Genomic DNA, 15,321 nt, shown 5'->3' on the forward strand with positions numbered 1-15,321 from the left:
CCTCGTCAGTTCGCGAGCGGAGTGTTCTATTAACTTTGGGCACGGCCAAAGCTCAAGCTTAAACAGCTCCGCTGTCAAAAGAAGAATGAGGAGACGGGAAATGGTTAGGATAATGTCATAGCATCAGTAAAATTCCTCCTCCGTTGCACATAAGAAATCGAGGTCCGTTAATAAACGCAACAGTTTTATGTATTGTTCGCTTCGGGGCAGGTCGTGAAGAATGCCCAATCTTAGCGGCATGTGCCTTAAGTGAGTCGAGAACTTTGCGCGTTGGTTCATCTCCCGTGGCTAGAACAGTTGGGGGGGCACAGTAACTTGAATGATCTGCAGCACGGACACGCATGGTAATTCAAGATTGGCGTGTGCGTGACTAGCGCGTATGGGACATACGATCTCACCCGTATTTGCGGAGAAATGAGACGGCTTTAGTGTTCATGCTCGTGCCACATTTTCCGCTTGAAGACACGCCTATACGAGAGTCCTTGCTGCATGACAAATAGAGTTCACGAGTCGGGGAAAACCCCGGCGCTAACTTCTCGCTAACTTCCCGTTCGCAATGCCTCAGCGAATCCGAGGCACCTCAAACAATCGACGTCGAAGCGAACTACCGAGCGAAGTAGCTAGGCCTCACGATAAGGAGAAGAAGCGGACATCATAAGCAATCGACCGAGTCGAGCCGTGGAAAACATCAATAAGGCGCTGCTGCTAAAAGCCTTGGAAGATGTGAAAGGACCTTTCCATCAATGCGATGTTTCCGCTGTCAAACGAGGCCTCCCCTCACTCCGTGCGCGGTGAAATTGGATTCATAAGGCGACCACGTGAGTCCAAGGCCACGCATCGCGCGTACGTGGAAACACGACGCTTCCGGATAGCGCGCGCGTCCCGCCCGCGAACAGCTTGTGCCGTTTGCTTGCGGGCAACACGTGAACGCCGTTTCGCGGGAGGCGACAAAGACAGATCACAAATAGAATCTTATTGTGAGCGTCGTACAAAGTCCATTTACTTTGCGAGGAATTATTGCCCGTGTCAAGCAACACCGAGGCCTTCGGAGCGCTTATGCCGGCGCTACAAGCCAGCGTTGCGAGACGTGTTACGAAGGCGGGTCGAGGTCGCTTTTGGATCGCCGAGTCAATTTTTCGCCAATCCTTGGTCTCATTCAGCCTTCGCGGATAGTAAGACAGTTCGTCAAATTGAGCCGATAAACAAACTGCGTCAGAACAGACGACAAGTGCTTAGAGTGCACTTAAAGGACTAAATGGGCTTAGCCTTGGCACGCGTCTAACTGACGTGGGACCTTTTATTTCATTTTAGCGAGGTTGCTGCAGTTCCCTGCAGATGTCTTCAGTTTTATATGGGAAGCATATTTCGATTATCACGGACAGGTTTTTGAGGAATAGACGTTCATGCGGCCCTTTTCTGAAGTCGTTTTCAGTTCTCGGAGCCCAATATTTATTTATTTATTTATTTATTTATTTATTTATTTATTTATTTATTTATTTATTTATTTATTTATTTATTTATTTATTTATTGATACTGCCAATCCCTTCTGGGATTTTTACAGGAGCAGGCATAGTCACAGAACACATGTCGAACAGATTTTTTTTTTTTACAATAGTTAACGAAGAAGTATAACGACGGTTGACTCGAAGTACAGAGCTGGCAGTAGCACAGAAATTATTCAATACAATAGAGGCAACAAAGATAAACGGCGAAGAAAAGAAAAGATAGCGCTTGCTCATAAGGTATCGAAACCAATGCAGAAATTATACAATAATAAAAGCAAGAAAGGTAAACGCCGAAAAAAGATAGCACTTGCTCAAAAAAAGTATCGAAATCACACACATTGGCGCACGTAGCATGGAAAACCTGTTATCGAGAAAGGATAGCCATTTCTGCTAGAGAAGTGAACTTGTCTACTGTTGTTTGTTGAGTGATGGAGCGGTCTAATAAATTCCACTCTCTGATGGCGCGGGGAAAGAAAGAAAAGTAGAACGTGTCGTTATTGCAATCGTATTCTTCGAGTGCGTGTGAATGTTTGTATCGCGTAGGACGGGTTTTATTGGTTCGAATGTAGGTAGTTTGTCTTTAACGAATTGTGAAAGAGTAAATACAAAAGCTTCAAGCGGTTCACTTTCGCACGCTTTTCCAGTTCACTAAGGCCCGCTTGCTCTAACATTTCAGTTGGAGAGTCACTACGCCTGTACCGGTTAAAGATAAAGCGCACAGCCTTACGTTGAACGCTTTCCAATAAAGCAATGCTCGCCTTTGAGGCCGGGAACCAGGCAGCACTAGCGTATTCCAGAACTGGGCGTATGAAAGTAGTATACGCGAGAAGCTTTGTTTCATACGTGGCTTCTTTCAAAGTACGCTTCAAAAAGAAAAGCTTGTTGTAGGCTTTAGATGTAACATGCTTCACATGTGCATTCCAAGTAAGATTAGACGAAATTATTGCACCTAAGTATTTATATTCGTCAACTGATTTAAGAACCAAATCGTTAATTGGATAGCAAAAATTTAATTTACTTTCTTGCGCGTCACGGTCATAGAAACGGTTTTTTCAGCGTTTATTTGCATTTGCCAGTCGCTGCACCCTCGAGCTACTTTATTAATGGCGTTGTTGAGGTTGAGCTGATCATTTCTGTTTCTAATTTCCTGGTAAAGAATGCAGTCGTCTGCGAATAACCGGATCTTTACATCAATATTGTCGGTTATATCATTAATAATTATATTAAAAACAATAACGGAGCCAGAACACTGCCCTGAGGCACGCCAGAACTAACTTTTACAATTTCAGACGCATAGTCGCCATACTGGACATATTGGTACCGATCAGATAGGTAATTATGGATCCAGCGAATGAGGGGACCATCACCGAAAACACTGGTTAGTTTAGAGATGAGTTTTACATGTGACACGCGATCAAACGCCTTAGACAAGTCTAGAAAAATAACATCAGTTTGTGTTTTCTCATTTACGGCTCTCGCAAGATCATGTATAGTTTCAATTAGCTGAGTGGTAGTCGATAATCCCCGTCTAAAACCATGTTGGTTCGGATTAAGCAGGCTATTTGTTTCAACGGCTTCAGTGAGGAATTTTAGTATGATATGCTCAAGAATTTTCGAACAGGATGAAGTAAGTGAGATAGGCCTGTAACTTGATGGGCAAGAGGCATCCCCTGATTTGTCTATAGCGATTATTTTAGCTATTTTCCTATCCTTAGTATACCTTAGTATACCGTTTCGACAAGCTATTCCGGTATAACAAAGATCTTGAACACAAAGTTTTTTGTGGGCAATACATTTTTTTTAAACCAATAGCACGGGAAATAGGGCTCGTGCACTTCATTTTTGTTTAGTGATATGGAAAACCTTGCCATTATTCAGGCAAAACGTAACCTACTAAAAACACCGGTCGATCTTTTAAATAAAAAATATGCGTTGGATTGGCTTTAACGAAAACGAATAAAAACAGTGCCAGAAAAAGCGGCCAAAAGGAGGTGAGTTAAAGCACAACAAAAATATAGGTACCAAAAGACCCTGCCTTACGTTGCCTGCTGGAGTGGGGCTAATGACTATGTGCGGGTGCTTTAAAATCCACACATAAGGTCAATTACTGCCGGCCGACGTTAAAGTGAGCAAGAAAAAAGAAAGAAAACAGGAACTGCCATGCATTGCCTCTGCCCCACGAGTCGCGTGGCTCACACCACGGATGTTGGTGGCTATTACATCACACCTTTCCCATGCGTTCTCGTCCGTTTGGTCCAAGGATGCATCGGCGCAAATTTAAGCTTGTGAAAAACTTATACTAATAATATAATACAGACATCGCGTACCAGAAGCGACTAACGGTCACTTACGGCCAATGTCTTTACGTGATTCATCCATTATCTGTTTACATCCCCTGACAAACTCTGTGAGAGCTAGATCTCTTATCATTTCCAGTTTCTCAATTCAGCTTTTCTGTTTTATTCAGCATACGTGCCTCCTGACGCACGTGATTTCTGAGGGACTCGGCGCAGTCAATACTTCCAATATCTGCCTATCAAGTGCCCCACTCTGCGGAAAACAGCCGTTGTTGTAGTTGTCCGGTACAGAAAATGTCCGACGCTATAGAGTGAAAAATACGTTCCAGTTCAATTAGTAATTGAACCCTGGTCCCCAGAGTAGCGTCGCGCTACCTCCTTATCCTGGCAGCAATTAAACAAAAGTTAGAATAGTGCGTGCCTCTTGGCACGTGAGTAGAACAGCCGCACCTCAGCCGGGCAGCTAGCAGAGCTCTGATTGTGGGTAAGCCGCGGTGTATGTTACCAGCCTGCCTGTTGGAGTACTTCTGGCTAGAAGACAAAGCAACGAAAGCGAAGGAAGAAACGCAAACGAGATGTAGCAGCAAATCGGTTTTTGGTATCGCCAAGCTTTCGCCTCCACAGCACGTAAGCGGACTTAAGTGCCCCGAGTAATTTTCATGGCATGACTAGTTTGAGGCTAAGCTATGCCGGGGTGGTGCGGGTGTACTTTTGTGGCTTTTTACGTATGCTGTCACTCCCTCCCCTGCTGTTTTGCCTTTAAATTTCCAGTTTCCTTCCCTGCTTGAATGAAGAAGTAAACATTTCGAAATGATGTTTTCTTTTTAGGGACGCTGAATAACTTTCACCTGGAACAGAGAAAAACATGGACCCCTCGGCTTTGCCCGTCACTCATGTCACCAACAGGCAAGTATTATCCACTCTTTAAAAAAAATTGATAGAAGCTCCAAACAGCATCCTCGATGTAATCGTTCAGAACATCAATGCACCGTATGTGCTTCCGATCTAGCTCACATACGCGCCTTATGTACGCCGCATAAAGGTTTATCCACCGTATCCAATAAACGTTTCTAGCAGGTTAGGTGAAGCCGATGACGACATAGTGTCACTAATGTTGTCAGGCACTGTTCGGATGTTTTTCTGGCTTGCTAAACACGTGCTTAGCGATATTTCAGAGGTCCATTCGGAAACATATACAATGCGGCAGAGATATCTAAGTTTATAGCACGTTAATTGGTGGCATCCCTATATATTCGCTAGTGTGATATTTCATCAAGGGCATTTTAGACCAGAGCTACAGCGACCGTGATTACACACAAGGTCGTATTTTATAGCACGAATACAGAACGCCTGCCACTTAGTGTGCCAGCAGGCTTGAAAATGCTGAGTAAGCGCACAGCCGTTGTCATACCGCTAGCGCACACAAGGGATAATAATCCTCTATTAACTGTAGGGAGGAGAGCGCGTGCGCGTTTATACGCGTGCAGGGTGCGCTCCGACCGTACTCACCAGACTTGATGAGCGCATCGATGTCATTCCGCGAGCAGACGGACGGCACGCAGATGCCCAACCGGAAGCCCGGGAACCAGACGGACTTCATGATGCGGCTCAGGTTCTGCGTGCGCGAGCGCGCAAGTGAGCCACTGAGGGGCTGCTGACGGGGAGACAGGCGCGTACCCTGCGGCTGTTCCGGAGGAAGCTGACGGGCCTGCTGGTGTCGATGTTGGGCTTGAGGAAAAGCGAGCAGTACTGGCCCCGGAAGGACTCGTCGCCCCAGGAGTCACGGTGGCGCACCTCGAGGCACTGGTCGAACGATCCGAAGTCCGTGATGGTGCCCTCGAAGATGCCCGCCGGCGGCCGGCCCATGGCGTCCACCACTGCGTGTATGCGCCGCGCAAAGAGACGTTTCACGCATTTAGCTGTACGCAACACATTCAGACCCTTAGTTGCAAGCGCAACACTTTGCGCTTTGGATTTATATTACGACTAACAACAATGAGAGCTAACAGAGGTTGTGTTTTTTATTACTTTGGTTGACTCGTTCGTGCATGTAAAGCTGCGCGTTTTTCGCGAAATTGCAAGGAACGGTTTGCTAGCCAGGGGCGCCAAGGACACTTCCCATCCTCAACATTCTAATGACATGAAGCCACACAGAGAGAGACAGAGAGGGAATAAACTTTAATTGAATCGAGGAAAAGCTCCAGAGATACGTCCCCATTTCAGGATGCCTTGAGCTCAGGCCATGTCGACAGCCTTTTCGATCAAGCGCAGCTGATCTTCGGGGCCGGAGATGGCCGAGGCTCTTTCCCAAAGCTCTATGGAAAGGTGGAGCTTGGGGGTGTCTAGGGAAGATTTGTCGCTGCCGCCCACTATGTGTCTGAGGGTCCCAGGCTCTCTACAGAAACGGCAAAGTGGAGAAAATTGTGTCTGGTCAAAGAGGTAAAGTTTGGTGTAGTGTAGAAAGGTGTTACCCTGCAGGCGGGGAATAATATTTCCTCGTCCCTCGGTGGCGATGTGTGCGAGGAGGAATACACTTTACGGGAGAGCCTATAGTGCTGCGTAATTTCCTGGTATGTGACTACAGGGTGCGTGCTCTCGGGCTCGGCTTCATCAGCGCTGGCTCTTCGCGTCAAATCTCGAGCCACATGGTTGGCGATCTGGTTCCCGTAGATGCCTCTGTGAGCCGGTGCCCATATAATCCTGACTGGTCTCGTTGGGGGTCTCTATTCTAAGTGTTGTAGCGTGCAATCAACTTTGGCAAAGTTGAGGCACGCCTGCCGAGAGTCTGCGATGATAACTTCGGCGTCGCTTTGGCTAAGCGCAAGTGATATCGCCGCTTCCTCGGCTTGGAGCGGTCCGTGTCCCGGGATTGAGACGCTACACCTGTGTTTCTTAACGGTGGTTGCCGTGGCTGCTCTTCCGGGGTAACAGGCTGCGTATGTGTGTGCGGGAGATGATTTATCTTCGCACAATTTAAATATCCTCTGAACTCGGGTCTCTCTGCGATCTTCGTATGCACACGCTGCAGACTGCGTGGCAAGATGGGCGCAATTAATTTCTTTCTAATGGAGTGGGGTAAGGAGAGCTGGGCGGCTGCGTGGGGCCGACAGTTCCAGGCGCGAGAGGATGAACCTCGCCCTTTCTGTTGCTAGACAGGTGCGCCTCTAATAACTCCTCGTACGAGTTGTGGATGCCAAGTCGCAGTAGCCGTTCGGTAGGGGTACTTGCTGGGAGGCCCATGGCTTGCTTATACGCCTTCCTGGCGTGATGTTTATTTTCTCGAGCTCTGCGGCTTTAAACAGGGCGTAAGGTATGGCGTAGGTCCTCCTAGACACGACGAAGGCCTGGACAAGGGGAAGCGTGTCCGCTTCCCCCATGTTCCTGGTTTGGGCCGCGACTCGTCGTATGATATCAGTAACCTGGCCTGTTGTGGTTTTAAGCTGGTTGATGAGAACCGTGTTCGAGTGGTGCGCCTGGAATATCCTGCCCAGTATCTTCACGCTTGGAGATGGCGCGACGATATGGCCCTCGTAGGCTGATAGTGGGCGAACCTTGAGAATGTTAAGCCACGTGGATTAACGGATACCACCAGCTGTTGGCTTGACCTACACGTGTTTTATTTTTATTTGCATTCCCCAATATGCCGCTCCAAGTGCTGAATCGCATTCTTAGGTGCCAGAAGGGAATAAACTTCGCTAATTTCCTCGTAGGCTAAATTGCACTGGGGCTGGGGAACGTCAATTTGCGCTGACCATTCAGGTTTTTATAAACTCGACATAATTGATACAAGAGTGTGCTATTTGATTAAGTGAGGATTCATTATAGGGTCCCTGAAGCACTTACTACTGACTACTGGTAACGTATTTTGGAATAAAGTATATTGTATTAGCAGTCTCCTACCGCAAGAATTATAAAAATCCGTTCACCATCACCGCATCTATGCGCGATAAAAAATCGCGCATAATCGTTCCCTTTCAACTCGGCCGCGCACTATGCGACGAAAGCTGCGTGCTCTCTCCCGGAGATGGAGCAGCTCTTGGCGTTCTGTTCGGCGCCCTTCGATATATCACAGGCCGGGGAGTTTTACCTTTTTCTCCGCAACGTCGAGGGGTCAATTTCCAGTCTGATGAAACAAGAGAGTAGGTATTGCTGCCTGCTCACAAGCACTCGCTCAAGCTGGTAGGGTATTTTTGAAGGAATAAACATTTATTGCCGAGTGGTCTGGTTGAAAGAGAAGTACTGAGTTCGTGACTCAAACACTGCGCGCACGCAAAACAAAAGAAACTCCCAAACTGTTCAAAATGTTCAGGCATAGAAGAGGTTGGTGCACAGCGCCAACGACGGCGAATTGCCACAGGAAATGTGGGGAATAAGTCGTGAAGTTGACCAGCAACAGCCATAGGACAGCTCCCGCTGAAATGACGTTATTACAGTGATGCCAGTGGTGCATAAAGAGGGAAATTGAAGAGAGCGCGGTTGGTTTTTCCGCGTCTTTCATCGCGATTTGCGTGCTTACCGCTTCACGTGCACGCGTAATATTTGGCTCAGGTATTCCTTGCAGTACAATCTAAACGTCGGGCAGGTTTATTTGCACTACTCAAAGCGTGTTGCAGGGTCCTTAAGGCGCCTGCACCACTCCCATCTACACATGAGCGTGCGTCCCTGGCGTTGCTGCCGCAAAAGAACGGGTAGGAACTTAAAGCAGGCAGCGTCGATATACCCGCGAATGCTTCCTACGCTTACCAGAATTGCGACATTTGCGCCATCGTGCTTTCTGGCGTAGCCTTCGAAAAAAAAAAAAACAGCAGTCTTTTCAGGGAGGATGTTTCTTTTGTCAGGCGAATGCTCCGTCAAAACCAAAGAACAAGCGGTGCAAGTTCACATGCTTACCGAGACAATCGTAGCGTAACTGTGGCCCCTCGTTCGCGCGCTTCGCACTACCATCACAAAGAAACTTTGCAAAGCGATCGTTCCGAGCTCCTTCGATGCGGGTGAGCGCACGGAAGGTATACAGCAAAGTCTGGGTTACAGACGACCGAGGCGAAGACATCGCTTGCTTCTGTCGTCGTCGTTGGCATCGTCGTTCCGGCGTGACCGAGCGCAACCCGCCGGGAGTGTTTTTGAAATCGCGGTATAGCGCGCTGCAGTCACGGCAACGACGCGGCGGCGACGCCGTGGCCTTGCAACTCCTTCCGATCTGCCGCATGTGCAGACGAAAGCTTAGCGTTTGTTTCGTCCTTACGTCACTTTTGCGGCGTTTTTCGCATCCGTAAACAAATATCCCCCCGTAGCTGTCTTATCGAAAGAGGTCGGCGCCTTGCATCACGCATATGTAGGTCGGCACGCACTACTAATATCGATGGGCACTGCTGATACAGGCTGAGCGACTCCCGGCGGTAGCGGAGTACGCGCATTGCAATTTTCCGCGGCGATCCTTCATGCCGTACCTTCTGAGAAGGCAACTGTCCTGTGGTTTGGAGCCACCAGACAGATGGGTTGCATGACAGCCCTTTTTTTGTGTGCGGGCCTGTATACATACATATGTACTCTTCCCTTCCTGAAACGTCTGTAAACTTTTATTATTTTTTAAATGTTTTTCTCGTGTGTCTCTGTACCTTATCATCATCACCAGCCTATCTTCGCCCACTGCAGGGCAAAGGCCTCTCCTATTAATCTCCAATTACCCCGGTCCTGTGCTAACTGCGACCAATTTATCCCTGCAAACTTCTTTATCTCATCTGCCCATCTAACTTTCTTCCGCCCTCTTATACGCTTGCCTTCTCTAGGGATCCACTCTGTTACCCTTAGTGACTAACGGTTATCTTGCCTTCGCATTAGATGTCCTGCCCATGTCCATTTCTTCTTCTTAATTTCTACTAATATGTCCTTAACACGCGTTTGTTCCCTGTCCAACTCTGCTCTCTTCTTGTCCCTTAATGTTACACCTATCATATTCCGCTACATTGCTCGCTGTGTCGTCCTGAATTTAAGTTGAACCCTCTTAGTGAGCCTCCAAGTTTCTGCCCCGTAAGTGAGTGCCGGTAAGATGCAGCTGTCATCGACTCTCTTCTTCAGGGACTTACTCTAAATATATATATATATATATATATATATATATATATAAATCGAATCAGAAAATGGGAAATGAGGTGAAATAAGACAGAAAATAAGGGTTGGCAGTCAAGAAAACCTAGGAAAGCAAAGGGGAGGTTGTGGTGGGTCATAGAAAGAGATGAAGAATTTTTTGAGTCGAAAAGAAAGTGGTGAAAAAATGCCCGCCGGGTGGGATCCGACCCCACGACCTTCAGAATACCGGTCTGGTGTGATACCCATTACGCTACCTGCGGGGCCGTTTCCCCAGCACTTTCTCGGGTATTTATGTTAAGGTATTTTTGTTTCCTGCACTTGGGGGTGGTAGCCAGCGCCACTCGGACTACTCGGGGTGAAGGGGACCTTCTTTTTAACCCCCGGGCCGTGACTCGAGTGTCTACGACATGTCGAGAGTGGTCGACCAGCTTTGAACCCTCTTAAGCTCCCTTTGGCACCAAGAGTGCCAGAACAGAGGCCCTCGCTAAGCATGAAGCGAATCAGAAAATGGGAAATGAGGGGCTCCGTGAAATAAGACAGAAAATAAGGGTTGGCAGTCAAGAAAACCTAGGAAAGCAAAGTGGAGGTTGTGGTGGGTCATAGAAAGAGATGAAGAATTTTTTTAGTCGAAAAGAAAGTGGTGAAAAAATGCCCGCCGGGTGGGATCCGAACCCACGACCAGACCGGTATTCTGGAGGTCGTGGGTTCGGATCCCACCCGGCGGGCATTTTTTCACCCCTTTCTTTTCGACACAAAAAATTCTTCATCTCTTTCTATGACCCACCACAACCTCCCCTTTGCTTTCCTAGGTTTTCTTGACTGCCAATCCTCATATATATATATATATATATATATATATATATATATATACAGAAACAAATGCCGGCAGTCTACAATGCCAAAGAAGGCATAGGGGAATGGTTAGAATATTTTTTACCGTTAGTGACGTTACATTGTTAATTTTTTTATTAATTACGTGTGAAAGAAAGAAAGAAAAACACGCGCCCAGAGTGGGGACCGAACCCACGCCTTTCGATTAGATCTCGAATGCCTTACCAATTCGGCTATCTGGGCGACTGTGTTCTCCTTCACTTTCTGGGGTATTTATATTTACTACAACTGTATCTGACATTTGAGGGTGGTAGCCAGCGCCACTCAGTAAATATAAATACCCCAGAAAGTGAAGGAGAACCCAGTCGCCCAGATAGCCGAATTGGTAAGGCATTCGAGATCTAATCGAAAGGCGTGGGTTCGGTCCCCACTCTGGGCGCGTGTTTTTCTTTCTTTCTTTCGCACGTAATTAATAAAAAAATTAACAATGTAACGTCACTAACGGTAAAAAATATTCTAACCATTCCCCTATGCCTTCTTTGGCATTGTAGACTGCCGGCATTTCTTTCTGTATTTTCTAACGAGCCCCTCATTTCCAAACCATATATATATATATATATATATATATATATATATATATATATATATATATATATATATATATATATATATATATATATATATATATATATATGTATATATATACACTGGCGTTTTCGCTTTTCGCCTCCATCAGAAAAGCGGCCGCGGCGGCCGGGAGTTAAAGCCATTTGAAGTGCCCCTCGGGTAAGAATAACCTTTCTATGGAACCAAAAATAAGTGATAGGGGCGCTGTCTTCCAAAGTTCGCTTTCAGAGTTCTGTTTCAGTCACTGATGCCATTGCTGCTTGAAAAATGTTGTAGTACCTGAGTTTAAGGCTGTCAGGTCCATGATTTATAATGTTCTCAAACTTTGAAGGTTCAATTGAGAGTTCCAAAGCATACCAGCCAAAGTTGTCTTTGGCACAAAGCGTATTTTTCTGAAAGACAAAAAATGAAGAAAAATCCCGGGACCCGGCCATATACAGTTTCGCGATAAACGAAGGTTCAAAGCTTTGTTTTAGAGGGCTTGAAGGCTTGAAAGCGTGAATGAGTTAGGATGAAAACTTCAGTTTGTGTACGTCATAGCGAGTTTAACTTTCTTCCCTTAAACAAATCTCGGCGTCCGCCGGATGGTACAAACCAGACTTAACACTTTAGGTTTTAGTTGGTTCCCACGCAACATTAAAAACCTGTATTGCACTTGTCCAATATCAACAAATTTTAGGCCGTAATCATATATACTGGTACGGTCACCAAATCACCCTCAGTGTCGATAAAACATTGCGTTAAATCGTGCCCATCAAATTGCACCCCACTGATTTTGTGCTCAATCAGTCTGCGCATAATGGGAATGGCTTTCGAAGTTATTTTCTTTTTACTGAAAGAAAAATATACAGTAATATACTTATGATGCATTTTTCCGCAAGCAAAATATATTTTGCTTGCGGCAAATATAAACAAGCGAGTTCAATATTGTAAGCAGAGTCCTTCAATGCCTCTCTGGTCATGAAACTTTGCCATCACGCTATGGGAGAGCTTCGTACGCTGCCGCGCCGCGGCGCTGGTTTTGATCGGAGGGCAGCCAGGGGCGTGGTAAGAGCACGTTTGGCAGGGAACGGACCACCGAGTAAGATAAAACAGATGTTCGGGCGAAAAAATTTGGTGGGAACGGGCATGCTGCTACTGCTTTCCTGTCTGCCGGTCTGGCCCTCCGATCTGCGGCGGAGCCACTCGCGGTAGCCTTTGTCCCCGTACGAAACTTGGCCGGGAGTTTCATGACCAGAGAAGCATTGAAGGACTCTGTTATAAGCTAAACACAGTCGAGACGACATATGCTGGCAAATCCGGCAACTGGCTGCGAGATTTATCTCTGTTGTGCTGTATTTGCACAATGCCGCATGAAGTTGGGAGAACTGTTATAAAGCGACATTACTCTGTTATCTAGAAAGATAGACGTACCTGGTAAAAGCACGGAAGGGCAGAGAAATAGCAAGGCAGGGATTGTCAGACCAGTCCTACCCACACGGCGTCTCTGCAGAGGACACCGCGTGTCTGGGACCAGCGGACCTTTATACCTCTATGGGAACACACTGCTGCATGCTCGGGAGTCCGAATGCGCTTGCGCCCACACTTACGCGACCACACGCGATCGTTGTAACTAAGGCGTTTGTTGTATCGATCCCCGGACGCCAGAATTGCACCCTGCGAAAGTGGATGTCCAGCGCAGCTTTTCTAAACTACTACACATGCTTATGTGGGAGAATATGAAACTTTCCTCATCGTCTCGGCGGGCTTGTCACTTGCGCTCGGCTTTTATGGCGGCAGAGCCTGACGCATGCGCTCGCCCTTGAATGACGTCAACCTCGCTTTTAGCAAGCAGCCGCAAACCTAGTCTTTACCAGGAACACATAGTGGGGTCCCATTGTTCACAGGCGCCTCATCATCTATCATGCGGTTTCGATGCTTGTTTCGTGGTTTGTTTAACGGATACTGAACTCTATGCTGTATGCCTGATTGTAAAGAAAGATTGCACTGGGCTTCTCTGGCGGCAAATGCTGGGTCCTTCCTAGCCTGACACATGCGCTCGGCGTCTTGGGCGAGAACTGTTGGATCCTGCCTCGATTTTTTTGTTTAGGACACGCAATTTTCCGACAAACGAGAGTCTAACAGCGGCATGTGCGCTGCGATGACCATCCACTGATTATTTATAGCACACAGGTCTTTCGAGACGTCTGTACAAGAGGAGTCCGAACGAAGGAGGTCGTAATGTAATTAATCAATGTGTAAAGGTGGGCCTTTCATGCTGTGCACAACGCAGCGTTGACGAGGCATGAAAGCAAATAGACTTCAGTCCAGATGCTACACGCTCATTTGCTGTTTCGTCTTTATTTCCTGCTCCACGGTTGCGTGCGGTGTATCGCAAAAAAATATACTCTAAACCCTGGTCTCCCGCATTTCTCTAAAAACATTCATTTCCATTCTTATTCTCCACATTTGGAATTAACGAAAGTGCCTTCCGCCCTCTTTCGTATAAAATGGAAGACTTTAAGGACGAGAGTTTCACATGGGAGATGTGGAGTGTAGACACTCACCATGCGCTTGCATAAAGCAATTCTAACCTGCTACTAGTGTTTTTTTTTTTGTTTTTGTTTTATTAACTCAGGCGTTCAGCTTCGGGCGCTCAATTTTGAGCCCACTGGAAAATTTATCTCTCTATTACGGGATGTTGGACGAGGAAACCTGTCTTCTGTGCGTTGTGGCCTATTTAATGGGGTCATTCGTGGAGCCAGACATCAGAGGTCATTTCTTACGCGAGCGTGTTGCGTAAAAGTTTCGACAGGTGGGCCCACAGGAGCCTTAACCACTCAATTAGTGGCGATGAGTTGCCAGGTGCAACGGAGCGTGTGCTCTGAAAGCAAGTGTGCGAGCACACTGAGCACCGCAATGCCCTCGCCGCAAGTGGCAACCCGTGCTCCCCAAATCCTTGCAACCTGTGGCCACATAATATGCGAAAGGCACTGCAATTTATTTTTATCGGTTCATTGCATTTTTTTTCGAGGTGGGGGCGGGGAAGCGTCTATGAGTTGCCTTCTAAAGTTTTGTTAGACTGTCTGTAATGTTTAATACCTTTTTTTTCCAAAATCAAATTAATAACAATAGTGTAGCTAAGTTTCTAATACGGCGGGCTGTAATTAAAGGCGGATGTGTTTGTTTTTTGGAACAGTAAGGACCTTTTCTTGAGAAAAAAAGGTGGACGGAATCAGACATTCATAATACTTTTCAGCACGAAGTCCGAGGCATTTCTGTGTTGTGCGTGCGTGCACACGCTCTACTAATTTTGTTAGGGCTAGCACGGGGCGTGAAAGTTGCGACGAAATTAATTTTTTGCCTACGAGGGCACAAAGAAAAGTAGCACTGACTTCGATACTGTGATCATGCTGGAAGGTTTGACTGCATGAAAGTTTTCAGTGACTGATTTGTTCCGATCGTTCCGATTTGAGGCTGATTTGAGGCTCGCAAACACTGTCCTTGCGAATCTTTAATCAGTCATACCAACTCTATCAGTCACTTCAGATTTCAGGCATGTCCAGAGGCGCTCAGTATCGGATCCACAACGTTCGCTAGTACTTCCAGCTTAATACGAGCTCCATTTAAAATCAGAGCATGTTACGTGCATGTTACGTGCATAACCTCCTAAGGTGCTTGGGGATTGGGGCAGAATACTAATGATCATTGTAACGCTTACAACACAGAGACAACGTCTCCTACTCACGCACTGAACGACGCACACTAATATCTGTACACCCTTTAAAAACAAACTGCGATGGTTCTCTGTGAACAGCAGTTTGTGAACTCGATAAGGTTGGCAGCCAAAGTAATTTCACGAACGGCGTATCAAATCAGAATCTGGCCCTACGGGGTGCTTGCATGAAACAAGGGCTAACTCTGTAAAAAGCCGCACCAATTGCGCACAAACCTTTAAGCCAAGCGAAACGTAGTCGACAACACTCCGTGATTC

General features: G+C 46.7%; 1 protein-coding gene across 1 annotated transcript in view; it reads right to left on the minus strand.

The window, feature by feature from the left end:
- LOC144144541 (nose resistant to fluoxetine protein 6-like) overlaps window positions 1–15,321 on the minus strand; it is a 113,211-nt gene that overhangs the window by 49,024 nt on the left and 48,866 nt on the right. Inside the window, exons 2-3 of the mRNA XM_077676049.1 lie at window positions 5,481–5,680; window positions 5,313–5,418 (exon numbers count right to left, since the gene is read on the minus strand). Of these exons, the coding sequence (XP_077532175.1) occupies window positions 5,313–5,418; window positions 5,481–5,680 (306 nt within the window). The remainder of the gene's footprint in view (window positions 1–5,312; window positions 5,419–5,480; window positions 5,681–15,321) is intronic.

Source organism: Haemaphysalis longicornis, unplaced genomic scaffold (genome assembly GCF_048455015.1).
Source record: "Haemaphysalis longicornis isolate Haplotype H1 unplaced genomic scaffold, Haemaphysalis longicornis Haplotype H1 scaffold_1, whole genome shotgun sequence".
NCBI classification, from domain to species: Eukaryota; Metazoa; Arthropoda; class Arachnida; order Ixodida; family Ixodidae; genus Haemaphysalis; species Haemaphysalis longicornis.